This window comes from Sarcophilus harrisii, chromosome 4 (assembly GCF_902635505.1).
Source record: "Sarcophilus harrisii chromosome 4, mSarHar1.11, whole genome shotgun sequence".
Taxonomy (NCBI): domain Eukaryota; kingdom Metazoa; phylum Chordata; class Mammalia; order Dasyuromorphia; family Dasyuridae; genus Sarcophilus; species Sarcophilus harrisii.
The window spans coordinates 279,382,746-279,405,235 of record NC_045429.1 but is presented as its reverse complement, the minus strand read 5'-3'; the positions used below and the strand labels follow the sequence as shown (position 1 = coordinate 279,405,235).

The following is a 22,490-nucleotide window of genomic DNA, read 5'->3' as shown; positions in this document are numbered from 1 at the left end:
TGAAGGTACAAAGAAAGGTAAAATCCCAGTCCCTGCCCTCGAGAAGATTACATTCCAAAGGGTCCCTGTGATTTAAGAGAAGATTGGGCATCTTCTCTGGAGCTGATTTATAGCCCCTGGAGTATAGCAGCCCCTTGGCTCTTCCAGACGAAGAAGAGGTAGTTTATCCCAACTGCATCAATATGAGAAGGTGATTAGGAAAGGGGAGGGGGAGGAGTGACTATAAATGGGGATGATGGAGTGGAGTTGGCTGAGTAGTGGAAGGAGGAGGAAAGGGAAGGGACGGAAGGAAGTTGGGAGAACCTGGGTTGGGATCCAGGGCTCCTCACATCATCTGGGTGGGGAGGGGATGGAGAAAGAAGAGGAGCATTTCTAATCTCACCGGTCGTAGTCCCCGTTGCAGAGGGCCCTCACAGGGATGGAGAAAGTCTGCCACACGGGATTCAGAGTGTTCTTCATGACTTCTGTCTTGTGGCAGATGGTGAACCTAACGAGACAGAGGGGAAGGGGTCCACAACATCAGGACACATATAACACGCTTCCCCCACCCGGTGCTCCTCATCCACCTCCCCCCCTTCATCCCCCCCACCTCCGTCTCTCCTTCAACCTACCCAGAACCATCCCCAAGGGTCCTGCTCCACCCATCCCTATCTCCAGCCCATCCATGAAGTGGAAACTGTTCTCCCATGTGGGTGGACCAGGAAAAAGGAAATCAGGATCGGGGAGTGGGGAGGGAGCAAGGGTGGGGGAGGGAGCAGGGGCATAGAGTCAGGGGAGGGGAGGGGGCAGGGGTATAGAATCAAGGTGGGGGAGGGGGCAGGGTATAGAATCAGGATCAGGGAGTGGGGAGTGAGCAAACTGTTTCCTCTTGAACCAACAGAGGCCCCATCCTTGCGAATGTCACAGTTGGAAAGGTCACACGTGTATTTCCATGTGATCTGCCCGGGCCCACACAGAATGCCATTTATTCTTAGGAAATTTCCCAGTCAAAATGTCATGACTGTCATCACATCTCACCATTACTTTTCTCTGCGTCTATCACCCACCCACTCAAGTGTGCAGCTACCAGGGAGGAGTCAGGGGAGGGAGGGCCGACCTCCAGGGTCAGTGGCAAGACTGAAAATGGAAATTCCCAGTTTTGTTAGAGGAGGTCCCGGGCGAGGAAGGTCGTACAGGATTGGGAGCCGAAAGAGAGACCCCCTAATCCACCCACAGACATACATGTTTTTCATAGATGGAAACGGAGTCACAGAGGGAAAATCTGGTTTGTTTATGGTCATAGCTAAGTTAAACTGTGACTGAATCCAGGTCTTCTGACTCCAAATATAATGCTCCTTTTACAGACTTGTTGGGTTGTTTTTAGTCATGCTGGATTCTTCATGACCCTATTTGTGTTTCCTTGGCAAAGATAGCGGAGGGGTTTCCCATTTCTTCTCCAGCTCATTTTACAGAGGAGGAAATGGAGGCAAAAAGAATCCCGTAACTTGTTCAGGATCACACAGGTAGGAAGGGTCTGAAGGCAGATTTGAACTGAGGTCTTCTGGGCTCCAGGCCTAGTGCTCTATTCCCTGCGCCACCTGGCTCTCCCCTTCCCTGACTTTTTTTTTTTAACTACATGGTGATAATAAGAAAAATGAAGGACTTGTTAGAGGCAAGGAGCATAAGGAAGAGGACACTCTCTCATCAGAAGACCAATGGTGCACAGTGGATAGAGCACTGACCCTGAAGTCAGGAGAACCTGGGTTCAAATCTGACCTCAGACATTTTACACTTCCCGGCTGTGTGACTCTGGGCAAGTCACTTGATCCCCAATTGCCTCAGAAAGAAACAACACCCTTTTTCAAATTCTGCTCCTTGGGCTACCCTGGATTTCCTCATCTGTAAAATAAGGACTAACTGGCCTCTGAGTCCTTTATAGCTCTTGCATCTAAGTCCTAGCTCAGAAGAAGATGGTACACACCCAACAGCCCTCTCCTCCATGTCTTTCCATCTATCTCACTTGATCCCAAAAAGAGTTTCCTTCCTTCACATCCCAAAGACTGTACTGTAGTGGGCAGAGCATTCATTAACTCTAGAGACTTTTTCTGGCCGTCCAAAAGTTATTTTAAAGCACAATGTTATTGTGAGAGGCAGGATTCAAATTCTGCCCCTGACATTTATTTACTAGTTGAATGACTCTAATCAAGTTATTTTATCCCTCTCAGCCTCTATTTCTTCATCTGTACAATGGGGATAACAACATCTGGAGTAGCTGCCTCACAAGGTAATTGTAACCTACATCTCTAGTCCCCTGTCCTCTCCTTCACTTTAGATTTCTTGAAGATCCCCTCAAGGTCTGGGGTGCCATGATTTTGTGATTCCCAGCAGCTTCCATGATTACCTTTGCTTGTATTTTCTAAACTTTGACTGCTTTGAACTTTGTGTATCAAAAAATAAGCTGTTCAGGAATGGTTAAACAAACGTGAATAGACTGGAATGTTGATGAAATTGATGGTTACTTGGTGAAGAATTCAGAAAAGCCCAGGAAGGCAAATAAACTGATGCAAAAGCGAAATGAGTACCACAAGGAAAACAGCATGCATGATGACTACAACAATGTAAATGGAAAGACAAACAACAAAAGAAACAATGCTATAAATGGAAATCCAAAGTTTGGTCCAAAAGAATAACAAAAAAAATTTTTTCCCCTCCGTTCTTTGTTAAAGTGGGGGATCAAAGGTGTGTCACATTGCGTAAACTGTTAGACTCAAGAAATGTCTTGGTTAGATTTGCTGAACTGCTTTTCCCTCTTTTTCTTTTTTCTTCTTTTTAAAAACTTTTTGTCACAAAGAATGATTCAGAGAAAAAAAATGGGTTATTTCCCAAAATTAAGGTCATGTAAAAAACAAAAGGCATCAACAACAAAAAAATTTAAATATACTGTTCCCCTTTGTCTTTTAATTTCCATTAATAAAAACAACACTACATATGAGGTCCTTCAGTCTCAAAGACCTGGAAAGCCTCTTTAATGTCCTTCCTTCCTTTACCTCTCCATTCATTCCATCACCAAGTACTTCCTGAATGATACACTCTCTGTCTCTGTCTGTCTTTCTCTCTCTTTGTCTGTCTGTCTGTCTGTCTGTCTGTCTCTCTCTCTCTCTATATATATACACATGTATATATGTGTATGTATATATACATATACATGACACAAATACACATATATGTATATGTATATATATATATATACACATATATATTCCTGTGCATCTTTCTGTTTCTCTCTCCCTTTTCTCCCCTCTGTTCTTTCTCTCCTTTCTTCTCTTTCTTTTTACTCCTCCTCCTCCTCCTCCTCCTCCTCCTCCTTCTCCTTCTTCCTCCTTCTCTATCCCTGTCTCTCTGTGTCTCCCCTCCTCTCCCTTTCTTTCTCTGCCTCCCCCTCCTCTCTCTATCTTTTTCCTCCTCTCTCCTCGCCCTCACTTCCTCTGTGTCTTTCTCTCTGTCTCTGTCTCTCCCTCTCTCCTCCTCTCTCCATCCCTTCTCTCCCCCATCTCTTTCTCTTCCCCTCCCTGCTCCCTCCCATTCCACCACTCTCTACCACTTCATCCAGGCCTTCATCACATCACGCCTGGATTGCTGCAACAGCCTCCTACCTGCTCCCTCCCTGTCACGAGTTCCTCCCCACTCTGATCCATCCTACACACTCTGTCAGAATAATCTTCCTCAAACGTTGTTTTCATCCTGTCACTCCTATGCCTGAGATCGCACAGAGGTTCTCCACACATGGCTAGGCAGCATGAAGCAGTGGGCCAGGCTGGTCTGACCTTCTGGGCCTTGCTGTGTCACCTCCCCGGGGCCCACCAGACCTATGCCCAAACATGGTCCACCTGGTTTTTATATCATTTTTGTTGTTGGTGCAAACAGAATTTTTGCATATTGAACAATATTTAAAAAACAATTTTGTATTTTTTTTCCCTCTCCAAATTCAAGTCAACAAGAATTATTTAAAGGAATCCTACAGTGAATTTCTTTGGTGAATTAAAGAATCCTTTTGTAATGCAAATAATCACCCACAAGTTTCACTGTTTTTGGAAGTTCAGATTTTAAAACTGGCTTTTTTATTTTAAAGTAAAACACACCTGGGCTCCCCCTACACAAAATCATAGAATTTTCAGTTGAGAAGGACATTAGACATGGGGCCCCCTTAATAGTAATAATAGCTAGAATTTATATGGCACTTTAAGGTCTGCAAGACTAATTCATTTGACCCTAACCAAAAATCCCCTGCAGTTATTACCCCATTTTACAGATGAGGAATATGGGTCTGAGAGAGGTTAACTGGCTTACCCACTTAGTGAGTATCTGAGACAGGATTTGAACTCAGGTCTTCCTGACTTCAGAGCTAGCCCTGTACTACCTAGCTTCCTCTTTTAGTCAGACTTGGAGAGGCAGTTAGGGGTAGTGGGAGGGAAAAAAAAAACCTACTGACTAGTGAAGGTTTGAATCCAAATTTTTCCATTTACTCTTTGTGTGACCTTGGACAAATAAATCATTTAAACTCTCTCTGCTTCTCAGTTCTCTATCTATATAATAAAGGGGTTGAACTTGACTAAAGGACTTCAGAGGTTCTTTCTAACTCCAAATCTATGATCCTATGATTTCCCAGAGGACAAAAACTGTCTTTTGCCTTTCTTTGGCACATCAGTGCTTAGCACAGCGCCTGACACATAGTAGGCAGTTAATAAACATTACTAAGACCTGAGTTCCAATCCTGACTTCGCTACTTATTTGGATGTCTTTGTACAACTCAATCAACAGTTAACAAGGCCTTGGGTTCTTTTATGTAAAATGAAGCCAGGGAAGTCTCTTATTGCTCAAGATCAAAAAGGTCATCTCCTTTCTATAGGATGTTCTCTCCATCTCCAAGCCCTGCCACTAACCTTGCCCCCTGCCTATTGCACCATTCTTCACTGCTCCTCCCTCCCAACCATACCCTTGCTTCTTTCCACCTCCGGGGTACCCTCCTCCAAGAAGATTCTCCTCCCCTGACTGACTCCCCTCGGCCCTCAGGAACTCACCTGGTGATAGTGGAACAATTGCATTCTTGTTATTGACACATTCTCATTAAAATGATAGCTCTTGTTTATTTAGCATTTTAAGGGCTATAAAGCACTTTCCTTACAACAACTGTGAGGAGGTAAAGATTAGATTATCCCCATTTTTGTTGTTGCTGTTCAATCCTATCTGACACCTGGTGACCCCATTTGGGGTTTTCTTGGTGAAGACACTGGAGTAGTTTGCCATTTTCTTCTCCAGCTCAATTTATAGATTAGAAACTTGTCCAGGGCCACACAACTAATAAGTGTGTAAGGCTGAATTTGCACAAAGATAAATCTTCCAGACTCCAATGTTCAGTCACTCCACTGCCTACCGGCAGTGTCCAGATGAGAAAATCGAGGATCAGACCAAGAAAGTACCAGAAGTAAGATTTGCACTCAGGTCTATCTGATGCCAAAAGTCATATTTCTTCCACTGAGCCACATTTAGCTTTCCCTGACTGGGAGGGAGGAGGCACTGGGGTGACATAGTAGTTAGAGTGATGGGTTTAGGATTAGGAAGATACAAGTTCCAATCTAGCCTCAGATAGTTACTGGCTGTATGATCCTGGGAAGGTAAATTAATCTCACTTTCCCTATATTTCCTCATCGGTAAAATGAGAGTAATAATGACACCTATTCCACCCACTTTCAGCATTGCTGTGAGAGAATATTTTTAAAGCACTGACCAACAGTGGGAACCAAGCAGGTGCTTAATAAATGCTTGTTTCTATATTTCTACTATGTTTAACATATGTTGGATTATTTGCCATCTAGGGGAGGGGATGGGGGAAGGGGGAGAAATTGGAACATAAGGTTTTTCAAGGATTAATTTTGAAAAATTATGCATGCATGTTTTGAAAATAAAAGGCATTAATTAAAAAAACTAATTAGTTAAACAAACAAATAAGTAAATGCTTGTTTCCAGGCTGAGAATACTCTCCCCAACTCTACCTTCTGACTTTCCTGACTTCCTTTAAGTCTCAACTAAAATTCCTTCTTTTATTGAAAGCTTTCTTCAACCCATATTAATTTTAATGTCCTCTCTCTACTAATTATTTCCTTTTTATCCTGGATATAACTAGCTTTGTACATTTTTGTTTTGCAATCTGCTTGAAGGCAGGCAGGAACTGCCTTTTTGTGTCCTCAGCACTTGTACCTGGCACATAATTTGAACTTAATAAATCTTGATTGATTCCTTCTGCTTTTTCCCTGCTCTTGGCTTTGGTACTGTCTCCTTTCACCCAACCCTTAGTTTCTCCCTTCAGTGCTATCTATCTCATAGTGAGGTGTATAGAGTACAGGACCTGGAATCTGGAAAACTCATCTTCCTTAGTCCCAATTTGGCTTCAGACTCTTATTAACTATGTGAAACTGTGAAACTGAGCAAGTCACTTCTTATCCTGTTTGCCTCAGTTTCCTCATCTGTAAAATGAGATTGAGAAGGGAAGAGCAAACCACTCCAGTGTCTTTGCCAAGAAAACCCCAATGGGGCCATGAAGGGTTGGACATAACTGAAAAATTACTGAAAAGCAACAAGGTCTCTATGGCCATACCCACTTATCACGGGGGAGCACCAGGCAGGGGACTCAGGAATAGAAATGTTCAGCAATTGTGATATCACTAGCACTTCTCCCGCTCAAGGAGCAAAGGAAGTAGGCAAAAGTGGATAAGAAGGCTGGTAAGAAACTCACGTTCCATCCTCGTTGCTTCTGTAGAACACCAGGAAGGGGTCAGATTTACCAAAGAAATCTTTCTTGTCCAGTTTGTTAGCACAGAATTGCATTGTGGCAACATCCTATAGGAGAAGAGGAAGACATCAGAGATTAAGAGAGAGAGAAGCGAAGATCTGTCCCCTTCTCTGGAGAAAAAACTTCTAGAGACTGCAGGAGAACCCAAGATTCCTCAGGATCACTGACAAAGAATACATTCAATTTTTTTTTCTAAAGTGTTCATAGAAATCAAATAGTACACCTGGGTTGGAATTCTAGCTCTATCAATAATACCTTTCTATATTTCATTCGACTGGTCATTTTTAGCTTTATAGATCACAGTTTCTTTATTTGTAAAACAGGATTGGCTTTTAAGAACTTTAAGATACTTTCCTATTCTCATGTTCTCTGTTTTTAAGATTTATTTAACTGCAAAGAATGTTTTTTTATCTGAATGTGAAATCTCTTTGTTTCTTTGGTAAATATTATTTCTATTTTATTGCCCATTAAGTGTTTGGGCTTTATTGTTTGTTTCATGTCAAATTTAAGTGTGTGATAGGTTAGTCAGAGCAGCCACATAGGATATTAAAGCTTAGGATTAGCCATTGCTGAAACAGAGGCAAAGGGTACAAAGGTAGAAATGGGAATTTGGAAGATGATGACTGGGAGGAGGAGACTGTGGAACAGAACCGGGGATGAAGAGGACAGGAAGACCCTGGTCCTAATGGAGATGACTGCCAGGAGTGGACAGGAATGTTTATATGAGCTGGCATGCAACCTAGGCCTCTTTCTACCTCTCACTTCTCAACCAACTTCTCTAATTGCCCACATATGCTCAAAGTAGGTCCTGAGGTCTTATTCATAATAGGAAGTCAAATGGACAAGAGAATTTTAGCTTTTGACTAATCCAGGAGTTATAGAATATTTAGAACAAAAAGGGACTTTAGAGACATCTTATCCAGTTTTTATTGATAGTCCCATCATTTTTCCAGTCTTATAAATTAACAATCTTGGAACCATCTTTTATTTTTGTTTTTCCCTCATCCCACACAGCCAATCAGTTGCCAAGTCTTAATGTCTCCACATTATTTCTGGCAAATATCTCCTTCTAACTTCTCACAGGACCACTTTAGTTCAGATCTTCACTAACTTTAATTGTTATTTAATTGTTATTAATTGTTTTTATGCAATAGATTCTTTTTTAAAAATTCAATTTGAACTTAAATACAAAAAGACACACACACACACACAAAAAAAAAAATTTCCACGCACACAGAATGGCATAAAAAGAAGATTCAACATAAAACCATAAATTTCCATTTCACAGTTTACTTTTTGGTGTGAAAAACATGTGACAAATACTACTCATAATTTCCAAAGCTACCCTGGTTTTCTGTATTTCTTTCTTTTGTTCTCCACTATATACTTTTAAGTTTTTTTCTTCCTCCCTCTACCCTTTCCCCTAGAAAAGGCTGCCATTCATTAGACATACTAAAATGTCTACACACACACACACACACACACACACACACACACACAACTTTGAAAATCAAATAAGAGAGATCAAGGAAAAATTAGGAAAAAACCCAAGAGCAACCCAAAAAAATTATGAAAAGAAAGTCAATGTATTTGAAATAGAGAATCAAAAACTTAAGGAATAAAATAATTCTTTGAAAACTAGAATGGGGCAAAAAGAAGCTAGTCACATTTTAAGAAACCAAGAAATAAGAAACACAAAATTAAAAGAGTGAAAAAATAGAAGAGAATATGAAACATCTTATCAGAAAAACAGCCAATCTGGAGAACAGATTAAGGAGAAATAATGTAAAAATAGTTGGACTAAGGGGTGGCTAGGTGGTACAGTGGATAGAGCATCAGCCTTGAAAGTCAGGAGGACTTGAGTTCAAATCTGGTCTCAGACACTTAACACTTCCTGGCTATGTGACCCTGGGCAAGTCACTTAACCCCAATTACCTCAGGGGGGAAAGAAACAAAACAAGAAGAACAAGAATAGTTGGACTACCTGAAAATTACAATAAGAAAAAGAATCTTGATATAATATTACAAGAAGGATCAAGGAAAATTTCTCTGAAGTTTTAGAACATGAAGGCAAAGCAGAAATGGAAAAAATCCACTAATCACCACCTGACACATAGTCCAGGGGAAAAAAATTTGCAAGAATATCATAGTCAAGTTTGAAAGCTCCAAATTTAAGTAGAGTATAACGGAAGCAACATGAATAAAAAAATTTAAATATCATGAAGCTACAATAAGGATTACACAAGACCTAGCAACTACTATACTAAAGGACTGCAGGTCTTAGAATACTATATTTTATAGAGTAAAAGAGTTGAAATTGCAATCCAGGATAATCTACCCAACAAAATGTAATACTGAATGAAAAAAAAATAACAACATTTGTCCAAATGACTTTCAGATATTTGTGATAAATCCTCCCAGCAAAACTTAAGAGAAAATTCAACATATAATATCCAAGAGAAATATAAGTAAACATTAAAAATCAATAAAAGAGACTCAATAAGGTCAAATTTTTACTTTGTATATGTGAAAATATTAGTTCTTTTATGACTGTCATTATTATTTGGGTTGTTTGAAAGAAAAGGATAGGCAGAGCTGAGTATTATAAGGTGATTCTAAAAAAATTAAACTGTGTTATATTGCATGTATTATAAAACTAAAAACTATCAAACTATTTATATTCTTTGATCCAGCAGTGTCTGTAATGGGCTTCCTATCTCAAAGAGATCTTAAAGGAGGGAAAGGGACCCACATGTGCAAAAATGTTTGTGGCAGCTCAGTGGAAACTGAGTGGATGCCCATCAGTTGGGGAATGGCTGAATAAGCTATGGAATATGAATGTTATGGAATATTATTGTTCTGTAAGAAACAATCAGCAGAACGATTTCAGAAAGGCCTGGAGAGACTTACATGAACTGATGCTAAGTGAAGTGAGCAGAACCAGGAGAACATTGTACATGACAACAAGATTACATGATGATCAATTTATGTGGCTCTTTTCAACAATGAGGTGATTCAAGCCAGTTCCAATAGACTTGTGATGGAAAGAGTCATCTGCACTCAAAGAGAGTCCCCAGTTTTTGGGGACTGAATGTGAATCACAACATAGTATTTTCACCTTTTTTGTTGTTGTTTGCTTTTTGTTTTCTTTCTCATTTTCTTTCCTTTTTGATCTGATTTTTCTTGTGCACCATAATTGTGGAAATATGCATACAAAAATTGCATATGCTTAACAAATATTGGATTACTTGTCTAAGGAAGGAGATTGGGAAGAAGAAAGGGAGAAAAAAATTTGGAATACAAGGTTTTGCAAGGGTGAATGTTGAAAACTATGCATATGTCTCTAAAATAAAAAGCTAAAAAAAAAAGGAAAAATTTCTACAAAAGAAGCTAGCAAGGGGGAGGATGGGTAGTGCTGGAACCTTACTTTCATCAAGGAACAGGTTAAGAGAGAACAACATATATATCTAGAAATGGATAAATGTCTGTCTCAGAAACAAATGAGTACAAATGTGAGGGGAGAGTATAAGGGAAAGACTCTAGAATTGGGTAGGTCAAGGAATAGGACAATAAAGTACTGTGTAAAAGTAAAGCAGAAGACTGAGGGAGAACAGGATAGAATGAGAAAAATAGTGATGAAAAATAGGAAAAAAGAAAAGTCACAAGTAATTATAGTTTAGAATGGAATGGGATGATTTATCCATAAAATGGAAACTAATAGAAGATTAAAATTTTGAATTCAACAATACATTGCTTTCAAGAAATGATATAAAAATGAGAGCTAGACTCAAAAATAAAATAAGTGTCAGGAGTAGAATGTAGTATATATAAAAAAGCAGGGGTAGTCATGATCTGAGACAAAGGAAAAGATAAAATAGATTTAATCAAAAGAGAACAATAGAGAAACTACACTATGTGTCAGCAATATTATCCAGTATTATTTTAGATCATTTAAATAACTAGACAGTATAAAACTAAACTGTATAAAATACATGATACAGGATCTATATGAACATAAACATAAAATGTTTTTGCACAAATAAAGTCAGATTTAAATAATTGAAGTAATATTTATTGTTCATGTTCATCATCAAAATTATTTTAATGACAATTTTTCATAACTAATCTATTTATAAAATGCCATCCAAATTAAATTACTAAGCATTCTGATCCTAAGTTAGAAAAAAAATAATAACCAAGTTGATTTGGAAGAATAAAAGTTCAGGAACTTCAAAGAAACCAGGAGAAAAATATATAAAAGAAGGATATTCAGTCGTATTAGACCTTTGAGAACATTGTTGAAGTATGGAATGGATAATTATGACTACTTCAAATTAAAAGTTTCTTATATAAATAAAACCTATGCAGCCAAGAATAGAAGGAATGCAGAAAACCAGTGGGGAGAGGACACTCATAGACAATCTCTCAGACAGGATGTGATGGGTCTGGAATATTGCTGCAGTGTAGGAAATGATGAGCTGGTTGATTTAGAAAAACATGGAAAGACTTGGACTTAAGAAGGATGCTATCCACCTTCAGAGAAGCAGATGATAAGTGGAAATAAGCATAGTATAGTCTTACAAATATGTGTAGGAGAATATGTGTATGTTTATAGATGTTCATGCATTTGTGTGCATCTATATGGGTGTATATGTGTGTATGTATATATTCAGACAATTATAGCCTTCTAGACTGGGGGAGGGAAGAAAGGGGAAAAAATAAAGTAAAAAGTGCACAACAGAGAACAAAAGGAAACCTACAAAAAAGAAGAAAAAAGCTGGACAATTTTGAAAATGTTTTCTTGAAATGGAAATTTATTGATTTATATTTGTTATTTGTGTATGGCCCATGGTGGATGCTTAATAAATATTTGCTGATTTGAATTTAATATCTACAGAAACAACCCAAGGCCATACAAGTTAATGGCTGAGCTGAGACTAGACCCCGAGTGTCTCATTAACCTGCCCAAAGGTTTCTTCACTACATCACCTGGAGTCTGGTGAAATGAACCTTCATAGAGGTGGGCTAGTCCTCGGGTTCTCTCTCTACTCACATAATATAAAGATCTTGAATTCTCTCTCTCCTGGCCTTGGACAGATATTTTTTGCTCAATTGGAAACTCTTGCTGTCGTCATCAATTAACAAACATTTAATGAGCACCTACTGTGTGCTAGGTCCCATGCTAGACAATGAGAATATAAAGATAAAACCAATGAAGTCGTAGTCTATGTATCTAACTCGGCAAGGAATGGAGAACCCTGGCAGTCTGGCATGGGAGAATGGGGATAAGAAGATGCTGCTGGAAATGCATCTTGAAGAAAGAGATTTTATGAGATTAAGAAGTATTTAGATCGTGGTTCTCTTCAACAATGAAATAATTCAGGCCAGTTCCAACGGTCTTGAAATGAAGAGACATCTGCACCCAGAGAGAGGACTGTTGGGACTGAGTGTGGTTCACAATATAGCATTTTCACTCTTTTTGTTGTTTGCTTGCATTTTGTTTTCTTACTCATTTTTTTTCCTTTTTGATCTGATTTTTCTTGTGCAGCAAGATAACTGTATAAAAATGTATAGAAGAATTGCACATGTTTAACATATATTGGATTACTTGCCATCTAGGGTAGGGGGGAAGAGAGGGAAATATTTGGAACACAGGATTTTTTGAGGGTAAATGTTGAAAATTATCCATGTATATATTTTGAAAATAAAAAAACTTTAATTAAAAAAAGAGGTATGTAGGTGATACAGTGGTTAGAGCACTGGACCTGGAGTCAGGAAGACCTAAGTTCAAATACAGACTCAGGCATTTATGAATTGTGTGACCCTGGTCAAATCTTTTAACCTCAGTTTCTTCATTTGTAATGTGGGGATAATAATAGCACCTGCTTTCCAGGATTATCATAAGGATTATAAAGTGCTTTGCCAATCTTAAAACTCCATATAAATGTAAATACTAGCTATTATTATTATTACTCCAGACATGAGAAATAATCAACACAAAGACATAGATTTAGTTCTGGAAGTGCCATCAAGAACAAAACTCAATTTACAGCTGAGGAAATTGAGACTCAAGTTTTTCTTGCTCAAGGTCACACATTGGTTGAATTGGGATCTGAACTCAGCTCTTCCTGGTTCCCATTTTAGCACTTTATCCATCCTTTGACTATCAGAAACAGTGAAGAGGTAATTTTTGGAAGTAGAACAAATAAATCATTCATTAAAAAATATGAGATAGTGTGGATAGAGTGAGGAAGACCCCCCTGGGCCTCCTGAGACCCAAGCACTTAACCTTCTGGCTCCAGGTAGCTCTCTCTCTAAATGATCACTTTCAGAGACAAAACTGATCTTCACAAGCTGCACTGGAATAGGGAATTTTTTCATTGGTTTGGTCTTGATCCCATCCATGCTCCATACATCTCCAAAAACCCAAAACCACCTCCAAAGATGCAAAACCAAAAATTAAATAATCCCTAACCTTCCTTAAATTTCATTTTCATTGGAAGAGCTTCCATTCTATCCCCAAAGAACTTAGAACCCCCTTATTATAGGATCTAATGTGAAAGACCTTGCAGGCTAACCTAGAAGCAATCTGAAGTCCATTGGGGGAAAAGTCACACACAGGTAGAAAGTAATAGAGCCAGGACTCAAATCCTAGGATGTGACCCTAGAACCCACCACACCATGGAATGTCTCAGAATTCACTACATTCTCCCACCTCCATGCCTTTTCCCAGGCTGTGTCCCTTGGATCTCACACAGCACTTTCTTTGCACTGTCCTCATGTGCTTAATCAGGTTCTGAAGAATGATTTCTGATCCTGTGAAGGGGATGTTTGGCAGCAATATTGTCAAGGTGTTAGGACTTGGCAACTGATTGGCTACATGGAGTGAGGATGAAGCAAGGATAAGGGATGGCTGAACTGTGAGTCTACAAGACTGGAAACATGGCATACCATCAACAAAAATTGGACAAGATAGTCTCTAAGGTCTCTTACTCCTTTAAACATATACGTTCCTATACCATATGTGTGTGGCCCTTGGCTACAAGTTAAATGAGAAGCAATGCAGTCTCATGGAAAGAGTACTGGATCTTGAGTCAGAAGAACTGGGTTCAAATCCTATTTTTCCCACTTAATAGCAACATAACCACCAATGATTGACTTAATCTCTCTGAGTCTCAGTTCCCTATTGTTGTTGTTCATCCTTCAGTCATGTCCAATTCTACATGACCCCATGGACATTTTGTCCACAGAGTTTTCTTGGCAAAGAGACCTGAATGACTTGCCACTTCTCCAGTGTGTTCCCATTTTACAGATGAGAAACTGAGGCAAATAGGGATTAAGGGATTTGAACTCATCTTCCTGAATCTTAGATCACTGCTCTGTCCACTGTATCACCTAGCTGCCCCTTCCCTCATCTACACAATGGGGATAATTTTTGTACTACCTGTCTCACAACATTCATTTGAGAAAAGCTTTTTCCAAGCCTTAAAGAGCCATGTAAATGGAAACTGTCATCACAAAGACAAGAGCAATGTAATTTAAGTTTTATATCTGCCCCGAGGGCCTGATACAGTATTCTGTACAGAGTTCATACTTAATAGTTGTTGAATTCCAGCACCATCTAGTAAGCACGTATTAAGTATTTACTATGTTCAAGGATTTGTGTTGGAGACAGAGAGACAAAAAGAAAACAAGTTCTTGACCCAAAATGGGCACGAAGTCCATTTCCTTTGCCTAGACTTGGATTCTCTTCCCTCAATTGGAAACTGGGAGTTGTTATCATCCCACGCTTAACAGAGAAGGCAAATCTTGGTAGGGGGGAGCTACCCTGCCTGCAAGACATTTCCTGATGAGGATAATAAAAGCTGACATTTATATTGTGCTTCACATACATTATCTCATTGGTTGCTTGCTCACAACAATCCCTTGACTACTAGGAAGTACATACAGGCTTTACTTCTCCATATGTTAAAGATGAAGAAATTGAAGATTAGAGAGCTAAGTAAGAAAGCTGCTGAGGTGAAATTTGAATCCATATCTTTTTTGTTTTTTATTCATTTTGAACTTTTTTGGAAATAAATTTATATATTACATTAAATTTATATATATATATATAATTTTTAAAATAGGCATATAATATATCATTATATAAATGATATATAATTATATAAAATATCTTTTTATATATGACAAAATATATATAATTGTAAAATTATATAAAATATAATTTATATGCACTTAAATTGAATCTGCATTATTAACATTCTCCATTGCTTTTTTAAGTCTAAACAATCAATGATACAATAAATCATGCTCAGATTTTGAGTGTTTTTAAATACACACACAGGAAATTTAACAATAAGGTCCAAAGTCTTCTATGGAATTCCACCATGATTTTGACAATATTAACACCAACTTGAAAGACATCTTGGTGTAATAAAGAGCTCTAGGCTGGGGGTTAGGAGGCCCAGGTGCTACTTTTGCCTAAAGTGACTTTAGGTCACTTCCCAGCTTCTAGGTGTCAGTCTATAAAAGAAAGGGGCTGGGTTAAATGATATCTAAACTTGTAGAATTTCATGACGATGTAGTAATGGACACTGTAATTAGTAAATGATAATTCAAGTGACACCTCCTTCACGAGGTCTTCTCTGATTCTTTTAGGATAAGGCGTAAGATTCCCTTTTCCATCACTGTATTTTTTTTGTTCTGAATGCTATATGTAATTATTTAGTAACACGTTGATGACCACTACCCTTACCACCCCCAGTAGAATGTAAGCTTCTTGAGGGCAAGGACTGTGTCTCCCCTGTGCCTCTCGGAGTAGTCTTCATACTTTAAGAGTCTAATAAATGTTTATCAACTGTTGAATGAATGTTGTGAGATGGATGCAGAAAAGTGCTTTATCAGCTATGAATTTCCATACATTGATCTCAGAGGTCCCTTCCAGCTCTAGGTTCTGTGGCTTGTAAATATGAAGTATCATTTGGGCGAAATGTCCATGTTCATTCCTCGTGGCCAGCTAGAAACCAAGGAGCCCATGGAGATAAAAAGGCTCAGAGAATGTGCATTAAAGTTCAATGCACCTCAAGTGGGAAGAAAAATACAGAACTGCATTTTAGCATTTGTATTGAAGGAGGGGTTGCTACAGATAGAAAACCCAGGAGCAGAAAGGAATGACAACTTATAGCCTTCCAAGGAAGGAGGGGACAGAAAAATCTATTCCAAGCAGTCATAGTTATACATAAAATCTGGTAACTTGGGACCATTTAAATAAGGTGAGAGAACTACAGATATTGGCAACTTAACCAGAACAATAATTAATCTTCCTAATAATAATCTTACTTATTGAAGAAAAGCTAGATTAAATTCAGTAAAGTTTGATGAGAGAAGCAGTATGGTCCAATGGATAGATCCATTCTTGGACTCAGAAAATTCTGTGTTCAAGCTCCTACTCCAACACCTACTAGCTGTATGATCCCATGTGAGAACTTTAGTCTCTCAGAAGCCCAGGAACTTAAGACTAGAATTGACTTTTCATGAAAGAAGTCACTGAAGAAATGAAGGTTTATTTTACAAGATTCCTTTTCATTCATTCATTCAGCCAGACTTTACCTCCCTTCTGAGTTCAGACCATACCTCTAATTATCCCTAAAAAAATATTGTCTTGTTAATCCCATTGGCACTTCACACTCAAAATACTCAAATTCAAACTCATGTTCTTTCTCATTAAACTTGTTGTTCCAGCTAGCATCATTATTTCTGTCTGTAGTATCACTATTCTTTCAGTTTCTGGCATTCAAAAAGTGAGGCTAAAGTCCACAGGGAGTAAATGATTTACCAAAATTCTCTCGAGTAATAAGCTCCAGCCAGGGTTCAACCCTACATCCTATAGTTGCACATCTTGCCATAGCTCCAAACTACCTCCCTCACTCTGTGACCTTGGCAGGCTACTTAACCTTTCTAGGCTTCAGTATCTTTATTTGTAAAATGAAGGGATTAGATTGTATACTAGGGTGTTCTGGTAAATGTTTAACTAAAAGGATCCCCTTCAAAAATGTATACGTGACACACTTTTAAGATTAATCTGCATCAACATTTTCTCACGTTCTTCAGTTGAGGCAATCAACAAAACAATAAATCAAGACTGGATTTATAGTATTTGCCTATTTCTAGGTGTAAATGCTCACTATCTACAGCACATCCCTGTCTATATGGTCTTTGATTTTCCTTTTAGCTGTAAGGGCAGCTAAGTTGTTACAGAGCAGTGAACTTGGATTCAGAAAGACTCAACTTTCTTTCCTGAGTTCAAATCTGGCCTCAGACATTTGCTGATTGTTTGACTAAGCAAATCATTCAACCCTATTTGATTCAGTTTCCTGTAAAAATAGTTGGAGTAGGAAATGGCAAATCACTTCAATATCTTTTGCTAAGAAAATCCCAAATGGGCTCATGAAGAGTCAAATAACACAATCACATCTAGACTCCTGATTCTACACTTAAGAACTCATGATTATCTAGAGCTTTACAAATATTATTTTGTTGAATAATCTCAAGTCTTTGGATTCCCAGGCCAGATTTCTTTTCACAGTAATAAGTGAACAACACATTTATTAAGATGCCAAATAAAGGATGATGGGAGAGGAACAAAACTGTTATATACAACATCTCATATACCTCTCCCCCCAGGAGCATTAGAGATAAGAGGCACTGTCATATTTTATTATTCGAGATGACTTTGTTTTCCTAATACAATATAGCGATGCTGACATTAGCCACAAACACAATAGGATAATTTGCATTATTGAGACTCCAACTAAAAACTCTGTTAGTTATAAGCTGATATCCAGGATGACTGCCAAGCTAAACAAAGACAGACTTTCTCCATAATGGCCACATTTGATATACAGAGATTAATAAAACAATAGGTTATACGATGGTTATCTACTCTTGGTGTCTGACTGATGGTCATGAATAACATCAGGCATGAAAATGTGGCTGAGATTGTACATCCACTGGCAGTTTGCCCTCCATTGTTAGTTGGTAATCACTAGATGGATGAATAGCTCTTTTGGTGTGCTGTGGTGAAAAAAGCATTGGCCTAGGAGACAGGATTTCAGTTTGATCTCTGCCATCATATGTAACAATTAGGAAATAGTTTATTTTCTCTAAGCCTCAGTTTCCTTACTTGTAAAATGGAGCTAAGAATAATAATAATAAAAACTCAGCTGCACAAAGCCCTTTAAAGTCTGCAACAAACTCTATACACTATCTCATTTGAGCCTCCTGGCAGCTCTATGAGGAATTGGTAGAGCTATAATCATTAAAAAAAATTTATAGATGTTGAAAGGGAAACTCACAAAGATTGTGATGTTCCCAAATCACAGGACAATGTCTCTCTCTGGCTCAAGACTCCAGTCGCCTCCAGGATCAAAAATAAAATCCTTAATTCAGAGAGGCCTGGAGAGACTTCCATGAACTGATGCTGAGTGAAGTGAGTAGAACCAGAACATTGTACACAGCAACAGCAAGATTATATGATGATCAATTCTGATGGGACCTGGCTCTTTTCAAGCCAGCTCCAATGGTCTTGTGATGAAGTGAGCCATCTGCACCCAGAGAGAGGGCTGTGAGGACTAAATGTGAATCACAACAGTATTTTCATTTTTTTTTTGTTGTTGTTTGCTTGCTTTTTGTTTTCTTTCTCTTTTTTTTTTCCTTTTTGATTGGATTTTTCTTATGCAGCATGATAAATGTGGGAATATGTATAGAAGCTTTGCACATTTAACATACAAATAAAATAAAATCCTTTGTTAGATATTTATAACTTTCATAACTTGCCTCCCTTTTCCTTTCCACTTTTCTTACACCTTCTGTGTATTCTTAAGTACTCCATGCAGTCTTCTAACCAGTGAAACTGATCTCCTGGCTGTTTCTTGAATGAGATACTCCCTCTCCTAGCTCCAGATATTTTCACCTATTGTTCCCCCATACCTGGAATTCTTTTTCTCCCTATTTCCATCTCCTGGCTTCTTTCAAGTTCCACTTTTATAGGAAGCCCTTCTTTACTTCTTTTTTTTTTTTTTACTTCTGGCATTTTCCTTCTGCGATTACTATTAATTTATCCTGTAAATAATTTTTGCATATTTTTCTCCCTTTAGATAGTGAGAGTAGGGACTGTCTTTTGCTTTTCTTTGTATCTTCAAGGCTTATTACTGGCAATTATTATTGGCACATACTAGATGTTTAATAAATGTTTATGACTAATAATCTTTAGGATCAGATACAAACCTGTTGGGTATGTAAAATCCTTCACAACCTGATTCTAAGCTCTCTTTCCAGACATTGTCATTGTTCAGTTGTTTCATTCATGACTGACTCCTTGTGAGTTCTTTTATGGTTTTCTTGGCAAAGATACCAGACTAGTTTGCCATTTCCATCTTCCATTTATTTTACAAATAAGAAAACTGAGGCAGGGTCAAGTGGCTCACCTAAGATCACACAGATAATAAGTGTCTGAAGTTGGATTTGAACCCAGAAAAACATATCTTCCTGTCTTCAGACCTGAAACCCTATCCATTGTATCACCTAGCTGTCCATCTTATATATCTCTGCATAAGAGCTTAAGTCTCCTCTAGGTAGCTTTTCCTGATGTCCCCTGCTGCTAAAATCATCACCTCTTTGCTCTATATTTATTCATATATATCATATTGCATATATGTGTATATGTATATATACACAAGCACACACACATATATATATATATATATATATATATATATATAATGAAAGGAAAATGAGAAGGAAGGAAAGAAGAAAGGAAGGAAAGAGAGAAGGAAAGATGAAAGGAAGGAAGGAAGGAAGGAAAGAAAGAAGGAAGAAAGGAAGGAAAGAAGGAAGGAAGGAAGGAAAGAACAAAGGAAGGAACGAAGGAAGGAAAGAAGGAAGGAAGGAAGGAAAGGAGAGAGGGAGAGAAGGAAAGAGGAAAGAAAGCATATGGAATTGAGAATGGAAGAGCAGGAAGAGACAAATGCCACAAAGAAAGGAGATAGGTCTCTGAACAGAAAGTCAAGAGAGAAGTCATCCTATATGGACTACAGACTGGACTGGACTGGACTGGACTATAGATCTCCCAAGACTTGTAATCTTATGTTTCTTTTCTTGCTTTAAGTTATTTCATAAAAGCCAGAGCATTTTCCTCTGAGCACAGAGAAAGTCCATCTACTTTTTGTCATTGTTGTTGTTTTAAATGTTTACTTGTCTTTATGAACATGTTATTTGAGATGCACTTTGAGGGAAAAGAGAAGGTGGAGGCAAATAAGGTGAAAACCAGTCAAGAAATGGAGTTTATTCTAACACGGAGGTGTTTTGCCAGAAGCAATGACTCTGCCTAGGGACTCAGAGCTAATAAAATGATAATGAAAAATACAGATCTTTTGATTCTAGCTTCCTAAGTGTAGACAGAAATTTATATTGTGAAACCCCTTTGGGCAATGAGATAGTAGTAGGATGAGTTGCAAATAGGAATAGTTAGACAATAATGATTATGGCATCCCCTTAAATCCTGCTATCAAAAAAAAAAAGACCTCTTTTTTGTTAAACATTAATTGGTGTACAAATGTCTTCTTTCGTTGTAATCCTAAGTATGAGCCACTGGACCAGCCTGAATCACACCTGGACTCAATAAGATGTCAAAGTAGTTCAAAAGCTACTCTTTTTTATACAAAGATTATACAAAACGGGAGGGAGAAATCAATCAATTTGAGATTTCTTAGAAGAGTTCCAATTGTTTCTAATTAGCCAGTAATAGACATTTTAAAACCAAATTGTTCGTTTATCATCTAAATGGCTAACTTTCCTACAATCCACCTAAATTAACTGTTTTATGGGTGTTTATTATATATTGCTTGAATGGCACAGAATTTGTTGAATACCCATAGTTCCACATAAAGGCCAGGATAGAACAGAGACCAGGGCTCAGATCTTTTAAGTGCTAGCCCAGAGACTCCCAAGAAACAATACCACATTAATCAAACTTGAAAGGAAAACAGAATCCAGAACTAAAACAATGGATAATTGCATGATGACATTAAATTCTCAGAGTCCCAACTATAAGCGGGTCATGGTCAGCTCTCAATGGTACCCAGTTGGCACAATCTGGGCTCTCTAAAATCTTTACCATTACCCTCTGTCTGATGCTGTCCAGGAGAGAGTGCAGGACCTGGAGGAGTACACTTGAATTAAATCTTGGCTCTTACATAGATTAAGAACTGGAAAGTGGAGACTGAATGTAAATTAACAATGAAAATGTACAAAGTTTTGTTCATTTAAAAAATTTTTTTCTTTTGTTTTAATTTTTCTTGTTTTTTTCCTTTTGCTTTGATTTTTCTCTTCCAACATAATTCATAACAAAATATTTATTTTAAAAAGATTAATGTATATGGATAATCAGAAAAAAAAAGAAGAATTGGAAAGGATTTCAGAGTCCATGTAATCCAACCACCTGGTTTTATAGAAGAAGAAACTGAGACTCCCTAGGTAGTGGGACTTGCCTGAGGTCATAAGGCTAGTAAATGGCAGGGTAAAAGCCTTAAATTCAGCTTCTCTGATTTTGATCCAGAGGCAGCTATGTGTCTTAATGGATAGATCTCTGGACCTGAGTCAAGAAGAGTTTCATTCAAATCTAGCCTCAGATCTTACTAGCTATAAGACCCTACATGAGTCACTTAACCTCTGTCTGCCTCAGTTTGTTTATCTGCAAAATGGAAAACATAAAAACATAACTCTCCCAATTGTTGTAAAGATCAATGAGAGTATTTGCAAAGTTTCTGGGGTGTGTGTGTATATACTTATTTCCTTCCTTTCCTTTTTATTGGCTATGTGATGATGGCCAGGCATATGCTCTCTTTTAGCCCAGCTTTCCTCCTCCATGAAGTGAGAACAGTAATACTTGCATTTCCGACTTAGAGAGTTGTTGGGAGGAAAGACCTTTCTAAGCCTGAGAACTCTAAAGAAAGAAAGGTTGCAGTCTCTCTTATCCTATGCTCTCTCTTATCCTAACAGAACGATTCCCTGAACTCTGATACATGAAATTGGACTGCTTCCCAAAGTCTGTGAGTATAATATGGGCTTTGATTTTATAAAGACTCAAGGCTGTCGAGCCCCCCTTGGCTGCTCTCTCCCCTCCCCATGCTTGTCCCCTCTTCCAGGAATAGCAATACCACAGAAGCAGGAACTGGTACACAGCCAGGGTCAAGAAAATCAGGAGGCATGGAAGTCACTAGATTGGAGTCAGCAAGCTTGTCTCGGAATCCAGATGCCAGGCCCTGTCTGTCCCTTGCATCCCAGCAATTTGAGTACAATTGGCCGGGAAATGTCAGAGCTGGAAGGGGTCTCTCAGGTCAACCAGACCGATGCTATCATTTTACAGAGGAAGAAACTGAGGACCATAAATCACATGGGTAGAAAAATAGCAGGCACAAGATTGGCAAAATCTCAACAATATCCCGCTCCCTTTCCCCCCTTTCTTTGGATCCTCCGTACTTAGCATAGAGCGGGTATCTAAATGCTTATTGTTCAGTCGTGTCCAACTCTTTATGACCTCATTTGGATTTTCTTGGCAAACACACTGGAATGGTTTGTCATTTTTTTCTCTAGCTTATTTGAC

General features: G+C 38.3%; 1 protein-coding gene across 4 annotated transcripts in view; it reads right to left on the bottom strand.

Annotated features, from left to right (window-relative positions):
* The window catches only part of CPNE5 (copine 5), a 188,706-nt gene that overhangs the window by 74,288 nt on the left and 91,928 nt on the right, over positions 1-22,490 (bottom strand). For 3 of the 4 annotated variants that reach the window (XM_031964965.1, XM_031964966.1, XM_031964967.1), the window contains 2 exons: positions 6,770-6,873; positions 383-487 (listed from right to left, as the gene is read on the bottom strand). In XM_031964965.1, coding sequence (XP_031820825.1) covers positions 383-487; positions 6,770-6,873 — 209 coding nt within the window. Of the gene's footprint in view, positions 1-382; positions 488-611; positions 751-6,769; positions 6,874-22,490 lie in introns of those variants that run through there. The other variant, XM_031964968.1, reaches the window with a different exon arrangement.